This window comes from Barbus barbus (genome assembly GCF_936440315.1).
Source record: "Barbus barbus genome assembly, chromosome: 26".
In the NCBI taxonomy this organism is placed as follows: Eukaryota; Metazoa; Chordata; class Actinopteri; order Cypriniformes; family Cyprinidae; genus Barbus; species Barbus barbus.
The window spans coordinates 27,880,953-27,896,651 of NC_136754.1; the positions used below are offsets into that span (position 1 = coordinate 27,880,953).

The 15,699-nt window shown below is 37.1% G+C and overlaps 2 protein-coding genes across 2 annotated transcripts in view; one reads left to right on the forward strand and one right to left on the reverse strand.

The window, feature by feature from the left end:
• Window positions 1–608: 608 nt before the first annotated feature.
• On the forward strand, window positions 609–10,143 carry LOC306846519 (beta-1,3-galactosyltransferase 2-like; the record flags this gene model as incomplete). Its single annotated transcript, XM_079379952.1, has 2 exons — window positions 609–743; window positions 8,235–10,143. 2 exons carry the CDS (start codon window positions 609–611, stop codon window positions 9,390–9,392), a joined length of 1,293 nt encoding a protein of 430 aa, XP_079236078.1. The 3' UTR covers window positions 9,393–10,143.
• Window positions 10,144–14,057: 3,914 nt separating this feature from the next.
• Window positions 14,058–15,699, reverse strand: part of LOC306846412 (parafibromin) — a 39,021-nt gene continuing 37,379 nt past the window's right edge. The window contains exons 15-17 of the mRNA XM_079379784.1: window positions 15,479–15,579; window positions 15,246–15,387; window positions 14,058–14,982 (exon numbers count right to left, since the gene is read on the reverse strand). Coding sequence (XP_079235910.1) covers window positions 14,946–14,982; window positions 15,246–15,387; window positions 15,479–15,579 — 280 coding nt within the window. The 3' untranslated portion in view covers window positions 14,058–14,945. The remainder of the gene's footprint in view (window positions 14,983–15,245; window positions 15,388–15,478; window positions 15,580–15,699) is intronic.

The following is a 15,699-nucleotide window of genomic DNA, read 5'->3' on the forward strand; positions in this document are numbered from 1 at the left end:
AAACAAGCAGTTATTGATGCCTGAAAAATATATTTTATAATATATTATTTGAATAAATTATAAAATAGCAATACTGCCATGACAAATTATAATACTATGAACTACAATAGGCTAAATTCTGCAGTTTAGCACATAAGGGTCGTACAACAATAAATGTGCTTCTATAATACAGAAATATTATCCTATAAATTGTCTTTAAAATGTTTCTTCTTTTTAAATGGGAAGCAATATATTTAATATATATATTCAGATTTTCAGATGTAGCACCTGATACACTGTAGGTGAAATTCTGAGGTTAATTCTGACCTTTGAAACTTGGTCATTCCTGGTTTGTAACAATCTGATGTTGTCTCATTTGCTTTGTGTTTTTATTTGACCCCTGATGGATGCAAACCACATCATTTAAAAGTTTTAGTACTGGAAGCAGCTCAAAAACAGATGTACAAGTTCATACTTGTACAAGGTTGATTCCACATAAGGACCAGGGTGGAACTGGTCCATCCACAATGTTTATATATATATATATATATATATATATATATATATACACACACAATATATACACACACACACACATGTATATATGAGGAAGTCCTCTATGAGTCCCAATGTGCAGTGAGAGTCTAATCTCTCTGGTTCTCCAGCTCTGCTTGTGTCGGCCCGTCTCCACACTCAAGACTGTGCTCACTCAGACCATACCTCTTCAGCAGCTTTCTCTGAATATAGTCTTTAATACAGCTCAGGTATGGCGCTAATTTATAATAAGATTTTATACTGTGGAAGTAAGTTAATTTCTTTACTTGAGTTACTTTTTGTTGCCAATCATGAATGTATTCTTCCTGGGTTTCAGTTTACAGTTTTTTTCAGTTTCTTTAACTTTTGAATGTTTACACCGAATTGTGGAATTGAGTTGATGTTTTTCCACTAAATAGTGTAAGGGGTCACTCTCTGGGTGTTTTTGCTGATAAGTGAAAGCGCTGTGATGGTAGCTATCTGTCAGCGTGTCTGAAAGATGGAGCCAGAACGTCTGGATTTCAGAGAGCAGAGGGAATCTGCCCAGTTCTGCCCAGATTTGGGGTGTTTCTGTGAATTCCCAAGATGTTATTGCAGAACTCAAGGTGGAATATTTCAACAGGGTTTTTGTCCCATGTTTCATAGTATAGTTTAAATTTGGGGCCCCAGATTTCACAGCCATAGAGAAGAATGGGTTTTATGATGCCATCAAAGATTTTCAGCCACATTTTAATGGGTGGGTTGAATTTGAACAGGGGTCTTCTTATACTGTAAAAAGACCTGCGTGCCTTATCTGTCAGATCTTTTATTGCAGCATTGAACTGTCCAGAGGCTGAGATCGTCAGACCCAAATAATTATAACAGGTGACATGATTAATAACTGTTCCCCCAATTATAAACTCATATTTTTTGTCAGCAAGACGAGGCTTTTTCTGAAAGATCATGATTTTTGTCTTCTCCATGTTTATCAGTAATTAATCAGTAATTTTCCAAAATGGAGAGGCTTTGGTGCAGCCCCTCTTCATGAGGCGACAGGAGGCATTTGATTTCTTTCCTCTCGAGGGTCAGACCAGGACAAGAGGACTTATCAAGTGCTGATGCCAGTTCGTTAATATAGATATTAAATAGAGTCGGGCTGAGACTGCAGCCTTGATGGACTCCTTTGGTCTGACTGAAATAATCAGTTTGTTTGTCATTGATTTTGACACAGCATTGGACTCTCTCTCTCTCTCAATTCAATTTTCAATTCATATTGCTTTATTGGCATGACATACTTAGATACATATCGCCAAAGAATTGTACATAGCAGAACAAAAAAAATATATATCCATAAACAAAACAAAATACATCCATGTATATATATTTATATAAGCATTAATGGTACTACTAATGCAGATGTGTTCACTCTTTACTTCTCAGTTTGTGGCATTTATAAATATGTTGTGCTACCAAAGAGGAAGCAGGTCCTTCAGCGAGTAATGCTCTTAATTTGTAATTATCATGGAGTGACTAGAACTCAGGAATAATCTGCTGTATTTGACTGTACAGTGCATCTCTTAAGGATGTGTATTTGTCACAGTGGAGGAGAAAGTGTTCCTCCGTCTCAACTGATCCACATTCGTTACAGATTCGCTCTTCTTTAGGTAACCATGTCTTTTTATGTCGTCCTCTTTCTATGGCCAGCTAAATAAATGTCTGTGAGTTATATTCCTGACTGAGACCAGATAATCAGCCAGACTGTACTCTCTGTTGAGTTTCAGATAGAGCTGGAGTCAAGTCCAGCTTTGTCAAGTCCAAGACCAGGACTAGTCGAGACCGAGTCAAGACCGAGTCCAAAGAGGCTCAAGTCCAAGTCGAAAAATTTCGAGTCCAAGTCAAGACTGAGTCCAAATGAGAGAAAAAAAGGATCCTCTTCAAGACCACATAAACAATTATTTATAATGTATGTGATGTGAGAGACAGCATATCTTCTATTCTAAGAAAATAATTTTGCATTATTATTTGTAATGGTCAAAAAGCACGTGCAAAGTAACAACTCTGTAGGACAGGGGTCTTTAAACTTGATCCTGGAGGGCCAATGCCCTGCTGACTTTAGCTCCAACTGGCTTAACACCCCTATCTGGAAGTTTCTAGCGTGTCTAGTAAGAGCTTGATTAGCTGGTTCAAGTGTGTTTAATTAGGGTTGGAGCTAAACTCTGCAGGACACCGGCCCTCTAGGACCAAGTTTGGAGCTGTAGGATCAAATTATTTTTATTTACTTTAGGTACACAGCAAAAAATCCAGGGTGAAATGAACTCTCCTGGGAGTACATGTGAGACCACACTCAAGAGTGTGAAATAAGAGTGTTAAATTAACACTGAAGCAGAGTTCAAGTTAATGAGGTAATTAAGAGATTCATTGAGTGATGATTGACCATTATTTAAGACACCTGATGTTAACAAGCAGATTCACCAAAGATGAAAATCACAATTTCCGTGTCACCATTCTCACACTCTCACACGTTTGTATTGTTTTTCCTAAATCTCTGAACTCCTTTAGAGCCAAATCTCTGATTTAGATCATTGTTGATTATAGCAGTCTTGTCATTCATTAGCATAGGATTACCAGCATTTTCAATACAAGCCGAGGGATTTCTTAAAGTTGTTTGCTCAAAAAACTTTGAAAAGAGTCTATTATTTAGACACACAAACATCAAGAATCAACCTGTGAATCTCAACAACGGTGACAATCAAAAAAGCATGTTGCAGTGCATTCTGGGTGCCACCAATCAATTTCATCCATGGCTCCCATGATGCATTGCGGTGTGAATAAATTATTAGCTGAATTTTCTTAGTAATTTCCTTTATTCTTACTATTATTATTATTATTTATGTGAGTTTTAGCAGCTTGTTTTCTAATGTTTAGAGTTGATCTGTTTGTCACCGTTGTTGAGATTCATACACTGATTCTTGATATCTGTGTGTGTCTAAAATAAGATTTTTTTTTTCTTTTAATTACCAGAACAACTTTCAAGGAACTCTTTTAATTATTGAATACTGTAGAATAACATGATTTTATAATCAACAAGGCAAATCTGACTGTTTTAGGTTCTAAATGAGTTTGGCGATATAGATCAAATGATCATTATGTAAAAACATTACCAACATCACATGACTTTTTTCTTTTTGTTGGTCTCTCTGATGTAACTCAGCTATGGCAGCCAAACAAAACCTAACTTATAAGGGTCAAGAGCCCAACTAAAGTAACAGCTGACCACTATAATGGTGACACAGAAATTGTGATTTTCATCTTTGGTGATTCTGCTCGTTAAAATCAGGTGTCTTAAATAATGGTCAATCACCACTCAATGAATCTCTTAATTACCTCATTAACTTTAACTCTGCTTCAGTGTTAATTTAACACTCTTATTTCACACTCTTGAGTGTGGTCTCACATGTACTCCCAGGAGAGTTCATTTCACTCATTTTGTGTTTTCACATTTTCAGTCTTTTTATTATAGTGTAACAGTATTGTTATACATAATATATTATATATATTATACTGCTTTATAATTATAATTGTGTATAACATAGACATATCCACTGATTTGCATTGATTTTGCCTTTGTAATAATAGTCCTGCACGAAATGAGGAAATTCTGCGATGTGTGATAACGGGTTTTTTTTTTTTTTTTTGCAATGATGATTACTTGTGATAAATAAATGAATAATTAACTGTGCATATTAGGGCCAACAAAAAAATTTTTTTTTTTTTTTTTTTTTTTTTTTTTTTTTTTTTTTTTTTTTAACAGCATTACAACATACGATTCCATTGAGTTTATTAATGCAATGTCCAGTCAAAGGCTTTCAGATGAGTCAAGGATATAAGGGATACGTTTGGCGCTACTGGGCATGCGCACATAAATACAGCGTCATTTTTGTCACACTGTACAACAATAATTATTATTTCATTATTGTAAAGAGTAAGTTTAGGGCTGGGGTAGGTGTAGACGTTAATAAAACACAATCTAACAGATAGAAAATAAAAAATGTATTAGTTTTTATTTAAGATATTTGGTTATTTTTAGTGGTATAGTTTAAGTGGTTTAGTTTTTTGGTGGCGGTGACAACCAGGTTAACCGGTTCGCGGAGCTGGAAACACTCACACGCCGACATGCTTTTAAATTTTGTCCGACTATAGGTTTTTCTGTGGAAGATTGTGCTTTGGTGGTTGGAGAGATTGTAGGTTACGATAGCATTACATCCGCATCTAGAATCAACAATGGAGTTGCGATTTTTTGTAGATAGCTTTGATAAAGTTGCAACAATTGTTGAACAAGGTGTAATAATGAAAGACATCTTTGTTCAGGCGATACCGCTCGACTTAGTCGTTCGAGAGGATTCTGTTGAAAATAGTCCACAGTGTGATATTGATACTGAAAATGAGGCTAGTGAGAAGGAAGTGGAGGAGGCAGGATGCTCTTTGGATGGAGAAAGTGAGATGATTGTATCATCAAAGATAATGAGAGGAAAAGAAAAATTAGAGACGGTGGTCAATCTTCTGTCAAAATGAAAAAGTTTCCTCTTCGTGATCTTCCTTGCAGTCTTTGTCCCTCCAAAAAAGTGGCTACTCTATGTCGAGTCTTAAGAATACTAAAGGAGCTAGAAATCTGAAAATTGAGAGCGTGTTTCCTGATTTACAACTTTTCATTGATTCTGTTAAGAATTTTCAAAAATGTTCTGAAAGTGAAGGAGATAAAGTTTTCACTGATCAAGAGATTTATTGTTTAAAGAAACTTGTTTTGAAAGCTAAAAGACAATTAGAAGATGGCGAATATGTCTAGTACTTTAAATTTGTTTTTGTTTTGTTTTTCTCTTTTTCTTTTGTATTATGAGTGAATTTAAATGGAGCTAGAGATGAAAAAAAGGGCTTCTTTTTTCAGACATTATTTTTGGACAAGAGACTCATAGTACTGCTGATAATGAAGTTGATTGGAAGAGAGAATGGGAGGGTGATGTTTTTAAGTCATAAAACAAGTAATAGTTGAGGAGCGGGTATTTTTTCTCCAAAAGTTTTAATCCTCAGTCTGTTGAGTGTGTAGAGGTTATTAAAGGTCGATTGTTAAAAATTACAGTAATATATGAAAATGTACAATTTGTATTTATTACTGTATATGCTCCAACTGTTGGTATATGACTTTTTTGGACACTGTAAGTGACGTTATTAGAGATTGTAAAGATGTATTTTTTATTGTGGGGACTGGAATTGTACAGAAAATAGACTTGATAGAAATCAAGTCATTCTGCCTCTCGCACTCGTTTGATTCAGTTGTTAGAGACTCGTGAGTTATATGATGTATGGAGAGGGTTAAATGGTAATAAAAGTCAGTATACTTGGACACACTGTAAAAACAATTGATTGTCTATGGCAAGACTTGATCGTTTTTATTGTTTTAAATATCATTTTAATGTTGTTAAAAACTGCTTTATTAGCCCTGTTGGGTTTTCTGATCATTCGCTTGTTGTAATTTGTGTTTTCGACCGGGTTGAATACACACATTTGTAGGAAACGTTGATTGCTTTTGGGTTTACTCCTGGTTTTATTAATAAAATCAAGACTTTGTATTTTAATGTTCAGAGTGTTTTGAAGATCAATGGTGTTTTGAGTGCTCCCTTTCAGGTTCAGCGAGGAATTAGACAGGGCTGTTATATTCTCTGGCTTTCGAACCTTTGTTACATAAACTTAGATCTGTTTTATAAGGTGTGACTTTACCAGGGTGCAATATACCCTTAACGTTATCTGCATATCCAGATGATTTAGTCATTATGGTTGATACCCAACAAGATATTGACATGTTAACAAATATTGTAATTCAATATGGCAAAATTTAGTAAACTGGAGCTTTTAGTATAGGAGGAGTGATGGGAAAAAAGTTTCAATTGTCTGCAGGTTTGAATTGGAAGACAGATGGAGGTTTAAAATACTTAGGTGTGTTTTTGGGTGAAGAACCTTTTGTCCTTAAAAACTGGGATAATGTTCTCGAAAGGATTAAGGGTCGTATTGCCAGATGGAAGTGGATTTTACCAAAAATGTCTTATAGAGGTCGAGTTCTTATTATTAACAATTTGATTTCATCTACTTTATGGCATCGCCTATCATGTGTCGACTTGCTGTCAAAAATTCAAGCACTTCTTGTTGATTTTTTTTTGGGATCGTCTGCATTGGACACCTCAAAGTGTATTATTTTTACTGAAAGATGGAGGACAAGGTTTAATTCATCTGAGCAGCAGAGGGGCAACTTTTCGTTTCCAGTTTGTGCAGAGGTTTCTATGTGGTCCTACAGATCTGGTGTGGAGACCGCTGGCATGCACTATTTTGAACAAGCTGGGTGGACTTGGCCTAGACAGAACCTTGTTTCTGATGGATTTAAGGCAACTCGACACTTCAGGACTACTGAGTTTCTATCGCAGACTGTTTAAAGTCAGTTTTGTATGTCTAATGTAGTGACTTTGGGACATGTGATTCAGTTTGCAGGTGCAAACATGGACAATGCTCTTTTCCTTGCTTCTCATTTAAATATGCACTCTGTTTGTGTAATTGCTTCTTTGCTCAGAAAATGGAAGGAAGCTTTAACAGATTCTGAATGCACATGGTTGAATCCTTATTGTAATGTTTCTGTTCAACCTAGTGTTGATGATATTTTCCCTTTGGTGAGGATTTTCCCAGATTTTAAGGACTGTACAGGTTTCTTTCTAAAAATTGATCATTCAAATGTGCTTGTGCATGATGCTGATAAGAAATTGTTATATAGATTGGTGGTTAAAATTTTGAATAAAGATAAATTAAATGAAAAAATTGACACTCCATGGAGAGCTCGCTTAGGTTTGATTGATGGTGTTGGACCTGAATGGAGAGCGCTGTACAAACCTCCATTGTTGAAGAAAGTTGCTGATTTGCAGTGGAGGGTTTTACATTCATGTTAATGCTTTCATTTCTGTGTTAAACTCTGATATTAATCATGATTGCCCTTTTTGTGAGACAGTCTTTCAGTGTTTTATGGACTATTGCCGTCTCTTACCACTGTTTTCAATGTTGGAGGATGTTTTTAAATTGTTTGGAGTGTCTTTTTCCAAACAGTTGTTTATTTTAGGTTATAGGTATTCCCAAAAAAGGAGAGAGCAATGTCAACTTTTCAATTTTATTTTGGGAAGAGCAAAGATGGCTGTGTATATGAGTAGACGAAATAAGGTGGAAGGATCCACAGATGATAATGCTGTTTTTGTCAAAATGTTGAAAGCTCGTTTAAAAATAGATTTTAATTATTAAAGCTTGATGAATGATTTAGAAATGTTTTCCAATATATGGTGTTATAAAGAGGTGCTCTGCTCTGTTGTAGAGAATAATTACATTTTCAAGAATATGTTGATTTAATGTGATTTTTTTATATATAATTGTTTTAATTAACAAACAATTAATTGTAAAATCTCTCTCGGAATGCACTGCAATGGCGGCAAGAAGTTGGGGTCAAACCTTATCAATCGATTAATTTGCGCCAAAAAAATATTAACGCGTTAAAATTTTTAGATTAATCGCATGCGTTAACGCTGACAGCCCTAATATATATCAAGAAGAGTTCCATTTGAAAATGCCACATTAAAATCTATCACATACATAATTCAAATATTGCAAATTTTGTGCAGTAACAATAAGTAAATAAAAATGGTTCCCTTTTTTATTTGCAGGTTTCCACATATCTGGACTCTGGGAGGCTTGTCAAATCCAGCGAACCCAAAGAGATGATGGAATGGAAGCTGAGGCACAGATACTGCAGTGTTTTCCTCATTGTGATCGTGTTTGTGGTAGGCCTCGTTATTCAGGGTCAGTGGATTTTTCCCCACAAAATCCAAAATCCGGCCAAGTTGAGGGAGCTTGAAGTGTCCTCTTCAGCACTAAATTCAAATGAAAACGTCATCTCAGTTGTGCAGCAAGAGTTGGACAGCTCCTTGTTTTCGAACATCAGTTCGAGCGAAGAGATGACAGTGGTGAGGATACTTAAAGAGGAGCCTTACGAGTACATCCTCAACGAGCCGAACGCATGTCTGCTGCGAGCTCCTTTCTTAGTGCTTTTGATTGCAGTCGAACCCAAGAAAAGGGATGCCAGGGACGCCATCAGGAAAACGTGGGCCAATGAAAGCGTGGCTGGGGGTTTGGGTTTCGTTCGCCTTTTTTTCATTGGTGTAGACAAAGACATCCAAAGAAATGGCAGTAAACTGCAGCACACAATAGAGGAAGAAAGTCATCGGTATCATGATATTATTCAGCAAGATTACAGGGATACTTACAACAACCTTACCCTAAAAACACTGATGGGGATGTACTGGATCACAAAGTACTGTCCCGAGGCCAAATACGTCATGAAGACAGACAGTGACATGTTTGTCAATACAGAATACCTCATAGAAAAACTCCTAAAGCCCAAAGGGCAACTAACACGGAAGTATTTCACAGGATTTCACATATTAAACAACTCCCCAAACCGAAACAAAGAGAGTAAATGGTACATGCCCCCAGAAATGTACCCTGGTAGCCGATACCCCACCTTTTGTTCTGGGACTGGATACGTCTTCTCAGGTGATGTGGCCCGAAGCATATACGTGGCATCTCTGATCATACCCAGACTGCATTTAGAAGATGTTTATGTGGGTATGTGTCTAGCTAAGCTGAAGATAGAGCCAACGCCACCACCAAATGAACTGCTGTTCAATCACTGGCGAGTGCCCTACTCTAGCTGTAGGTACAGCAACCTGATCACCTCTCATTGGTTTCAACCCAATGAGATCATCCAGTACTGGCAGCACCTACAGAGCAACAAGCACAATCCCTGCCAAACGTCTGGGTAGAAGGTTTTATCAAGTTGTGACAATGTTTCGTGCTTGGTGGTGATTTTAAAGTACAGATTAAAGCACAAAGGTTCTGGACAACCTTGTTTTTTTCAGTACTGTAATCTTTATGACTGGTCATCTTTACAAAACTGACTGATTTACTTGTTATAAAACATAAGTTGTTTTAAATATGAATTCTTATGATAAATAGGATTGTAAACATGCAGCAAAAAAGGTCTTTAAAGGGATAGTGATTTCACCCAAAAATGAATATTCTGTCATTAATTACTCACCCTCATGTCGCTCCAAACCCGTAAGACCGTCTTCGTTCATCTTTGGAACACAAATTAAGATATTTTCGATGAAATCTGAGAGCTACGAGAATACTTTTTGCGTGCAAAAAACAAAACAATGTCTTTATTCAGCGATTCTTCTCCTCATCCCGTCTGCCGTCATTTTGGAAAGTACCATGACACATGTGCGTGCTATCGTCTGCAAGTAAACAGTGCAGCGCATGCGTGTTCTACGACAGCAGCACCACACACTACCATTCAAATGGTTGGGGTAAATTATTATTATTTTTTTTAAAGGAATACTTTTGAGCAAGGATGCATTAAGTACAGTGCAGTTTTTATTTAATTTTTATGTACAGTACATTTTAATCATTTAAGTTTTTTATTTACCTGTATGTAAGCACAGTGCAGTGTTAATGTTCAAACTGCATTTACAATGTTTAAAGTGGCCGACGATTATAAATATTCTTATTAGGAATAAAACGGCCTCGTTTTTGAACTGTGCACAGCTGTAGCTGAATAATTAGGCTGAATAATTACTGTATTTTAATGTTGGCCATTATAATATTTAATATGTATTATTAAATATATGGTGGTTCTTGGTGTAAAAAGTTTGAGAACTACTGGTATAGAAAATTTGGAATCTGCTCTTGCCAGTCTTAGAGCTTCAACAACTGAGAGCAAGGCAGTCTCGGTTGAATGTCCACTTCTGAAACCAGACAGGCTGCTGTCGAGGAGGTTGTTCTGTGAGAGAAAGGCAACGACTTGGTAGAACACAGCTCGTTCAAGTGTTTTTGCAATGAAAGGAGGAAGGGAATCCAGTCTGTAGTTCTCTAAAAGAGATGGGTTAAGGGTGGGTTTCTTAAGTAGTGGGGTTATACGAGCCTGTCTAAATACAGAGGGGAAAACACCAGTCTGAAGGGCCTGTATCGGCCACCATAGCTTCTCTAAAGGGAGGGGTGAGCGGGGGACTGAGCCATTGGTTGCAATTCGTAACCTCAACTGCTAGATGCCACTAAAATTTACACACTGCACCTTTGAACAACCTCTTATCGCATTATAGACCATCACATCCACTGCAATCTCTAAACTCTGGCCATTTGATAATAGCTACATTAAAATCAACTGTGGGTGGTAGATTCTTTTCCCATTTAGTGCCCAAACTCTGGAACAATCTACCTAGCGTTGTTTGGGAAACAGACACACTCTGTCAGTTTAAATCTAGAGTAAAGACCCATCTATTTAACTTGGCATTCACATAACAGACTTTCACATTTCTAGAATTCAAATCCATTAAAGGATAACTGGGAACACTTCCCATAACACCCGATGTACAGTCAGGTCCGGAAGTATTCGGACATTATATATCATTACACGCCACTACAATGGATCTGAAATAAATCAATCAAGATGTGATTGAAGCACAGACTTTTAGCTTTATTTTAAAAGGTTCCACAAAAATGACATTTACCATTTAGGAGTTACAGTCATTTTAAACAAAGTACCTCCATTTTCAGGGGCTCAAGCGTATTTGGACGAAGTGGCATAATTGTAAATATAAGCACAATTTTTTAATACTTGGATAAAAATCCTTTGCAGTCAATGACTGCCTGTAGTCTGGAGCCCATGGACATCACCAAATTCTCCCTGGAGATGCTTTGCCAGGTCTTCACTGCAGCCACCTTGACTTGCTGCTTGTTTGTGGGCCTTCAGTAACTGAAAAGCATGCTCTACTAGATTGAGATCAGGCGACTGACTTGGCCATTCAACAATATTCCATTTCTTTGCCTTCTAGAAGTCTTGTCCTATCAGTTTTGTAGCATTTGGCTGAATGTGAGCAGAGTATAGCCTTAAAGACCTCAGAATTCATCCTGCTATACTACTGTCAGCAGTTACTTCATCAATAAACAGCATTGAGCCTGTTCCATTGGCAGCCATACATGCCCATGCCATACCACTGCTCCACCAAGTTTGACACTTGATGTGGTGTGCTTTGGATCGTGAGCTGTTCCTTTCTTTCATCATACTTTTCTCTTCCCATCAGTTTGGTCCCACCAGTTAATATTGGTTTAATTAGTCCAAAGAATCTTATTCCAGAACACGGGAGGCTTTTTTTAGAAGTTTTCTGGCTAAGTCTAATCTTGTTTTCCTGTTCTTGAATGTTACCAGTGGTTTACACCTTGTTGTAAACCCTCTGTATTTGCATTCATGAAGGTGTCTCTTGATTGTGCCTACCTCCTCCAGAGTATTCTTGATTTCTGTTGATGTTATGAAGGGTTTTTTCTTCACAAAGGAAAGGATTCTGCGATCATCCTCTTTAGTTGTCTTCCAGGCCTTTTGATATTGTTGAGCTCACCAGGGTTTTCTTTCTTCTTAAGAATGTAGCAAACCATTGATCTGGCCACACCTAAGGTTTTGCAATCTCTTATAGATTTATGTTTTTTCAGCTTAATGATGGCCTTCTTCACTTTCATCGAGATCTCTTTGGACTTCATATTGGTAGCACCAGTCAAACAGCTTCCAAATGCCAATTTGATACCTCATATCAACTCCAGATCTTTTATCTGCGTAATTTGTCTTGACGTAACAAGGGAATGGACAGCATCTGGTCAATTAACCTCTTCTTAGTCAATGGTCCAAATACGCTTGAAGCCCTGAAAATAGAGGTACTTTGCCTAAAATGGCTGTAACTCCTATATGGTAAATGTCACGTTTTTGTGGCATCTTTTAAAATAAAGCTAAAAGTCTGCACTTCAATCACATCTTGATTGTTTTATTTCAAATCCATTGTAGTAGCGTACAAACGAAAAGCACAAAAACTCAGTGTCCAAATACCTCCGGACCTGACTGTACATAAGAAGAATGGCATCTATGCTAATATTAGTCCGTTTCATTCTTATTCCCGAGGTCATCGTAGCCACCTGTATCCAGTCTGTATCCAGATCAGATGGTGGATCAGCACGAGTGTTTTTTGTTCTAATGGGAATTTAGAGGCGAAATTAGCTTAAAATTGTCACTATAAAACAAATCTTAATGGTCTTTAAAAAGACTTTATTTAAAATAGACACTGCAAGCAAAAACTGTTTTTTCACGCACCTGTCAAATTTGAGATTTTGGGCTTTTTGGTTTTTCATAATGTATTTTTTCAGACTAGTGGAAAGAAAACATCCAAAAGACACTGTTAAGTGTTTCTTTTATAGCACTTTATCTATGTGTGTCAATAGATTTCAATTACAATGTAATTACAATTAAATTTTTAAAGGCCGTTTTCTCAAAATGAGTTTTCTCTGAGCTATACATCTCCACTTCAGTAGCACTTACACACACCAAACTTTACATCTTTATTCCTGTCTATATCCTGAAGGTTTTTACAGAGGGATTTGTTCATATAGAATTTGCTTGATTATATACAACATTTTATTCCCCCCAAAATTGTGAAAATGTATTGTTTTCTGTCTGTTCTAAGTATTTTCTGAATTATGGAGTGACAAAATTAAATTCCCTCTGTAAAAACGTTTGACTCTAATGTGTCAATAAAATGAAATAAGAATTTTGAAACCAACTTCATCCAGTGTTTAGATTTTTGTTCTAGAAATGTATGCAAATTAGCGCATATTTCATTAAATAATGCATCATTTGCATATTTAAACATTTTAGAAAGCTTGTAATACAAAAAATTTTGCAATTATCAATGTAATCAATCAACTAGGTAAGGTGATAACTATTAATTTTTTTTACCCTATTCACCTGCAGTGTCTCGCCTTAAAGTATTTCTTACAATTTCTTGTATAAATTTTATTATATTTGTTTATTATCCACCATTCTGTCTGTTGGTTTTAGGATTCAATATGACCAAGACATGATATTCAACCTAATTAGTTGTACTCTATGTATGTGGTTGTAGTTTCACATACTTTTCAATTTTGTTTCGGTTTCAGGTACATAATGCTTAGAATTATTGCAAATCACATCTGAATGAAGATCACATTCACAACTGCTGTTCATCTTCACTGTGACACGAGTAATAATGCTTGTTCTTCAGCATCAGGTTATGCTCTGAAAGCCATTAATGTATTACCAGCTCAGATTAATGTACAGAGCCTTTGCTTTATCATATTTGCTCCTGCCAGTGACTGACAGGCAAAGAGAGGCTAGTAGACATGGTGTAAAGGTGCGATCACATTTACCACTGCTCTGAGAAAATCGATTGATTTCAAAATAAATCACTGCGATCTGAGGTTTCACGTGAAGGCAAAAATACTTCAACTGTATTGAAGTGCTGACCAACAGAATTGAGCTGTGCTTTACTACTGACAACAGACCGTGATTCACTACTGTGACCGCACAAACTTACAAAGTTGTCAGAGGCTCCTCTGAAAAAGAAAAATATGCAATCGCCATTTGTTTATATATTTTTTTTATAATAATCCACATTCAACAGAAATGCTTAAAAACAAACATTACTTTCAAACGCATTTATACAAAAACCAACCAACCATCCAAAAAAAAAAAAAAAAAAAAACCTGGGCAATATCTGACTTTGTGTTATGGAAGCAACTGCATTTTCCATTTCAAAAATAGTAATTCGATGCAAGCAGTACTTGGGTTTCTGGATAAAACTTGAACAAAATCTCCAATATACTGCAGAATTACAGAGCATATTCACCATCAACAATCTGAAGCACAGATTTCATAGAACCGTAGACTTCTGGTCATTTAAATGCCTGCTGGTTTTGAAGAAAGGCATCTCATTCTAAACCTTTCTATAATTGGATTTACCGTTCACATGTGCAGTGATCCTCAATGCACTACACGTCATAGAACAGAAGGCAGAAAAAGACAAAAAAGAAAGGAACAAAGTGAATCTATCATTACAAGAGTTTTAAACATAGCATTCATTTTATTCATATCAACGAGTCACCATTTTCAATGGTTCTCTCAGTCAGCTCGTGTTTTACAAAAAAAGAGAGAGGAAAAAAAACAAATATCCCCTTTTGAATCTGCCTTGATTACCACCTGCTTTACAATTGAAAAATACATATCTACTGAGAAAACATGAGAAGGACCAACCCAAACTTCCAAATTTCCTCTCACCCGCCCTGACCTGTTCATCTACAGGTGGAGGAAGAGACTACAAATCAAACTGGTGTCAGCAGAGGGTGAAGCAGACTGAAATCCAAAGCGCTTTCAGGGAGGCTGAGAGGATCGGCGCTCTAGCGGTCCTTCTTGACAGGTCTCTGGAGGGAGGGAAGACCTCGACGGTGGACGGCCAGCAGTCTCAGAACCTCAGATGGGACTTGTGTTTGACCATGTATCTGTAGAGGAGATGAAGGGATACTGAGCTATATCACGCTATTGAGTTTACGATTAGGGTTGGAAAATACGGTTTCATTCCTCGAGTATTTAATTAACCAGGGACAGGTTCACACGATAGACTTCAAAAGACTAAACGATCAAAGACGTCCATCTGTAGGATATTTACATACTGTACACCAAAAATCCAAAACACGATTGAAAATAAATTATGTAGCAATTATGCTACAGATGGACTGAAAGGACACAGAGCTGCAATCCTGACCTGTCCAGTGTTTCCCAGAAGCGGAGGAAGACGGGCCGGTCCAGATGTCGCTTGTGGTGGCTCAGCTCCAGCACAGTCACGTCCCACTTCTGCACGTTCGGGTCCATCCGTGCCTCGTCGTACTTCAGGTGAAAGGCTCGGACTAAATAAACATCAGAATGTATTGAAGCCCACTCTTGCCTATTGGAAATATATTGGAAATAGTGTGCTGCTTTTTCCATGACCAAACTCACTTTTGGCAAATATATCCACGGGGGATCCATCAGGCAGCAGCCACGGCCACCCCTTGAACTGCCAGGCAGGACCCTGGACGAAGACGGCCACTACACGATCCCTGTGAACAAACAAGGACAAAATCAGTCTCAAACTGACTGGTTAGGCCCAAGTTACTATGGGTGAAAGCACTGACAAAACAGTGGCGTTTAATTAGACAGATAAACTTCATGTATCTATT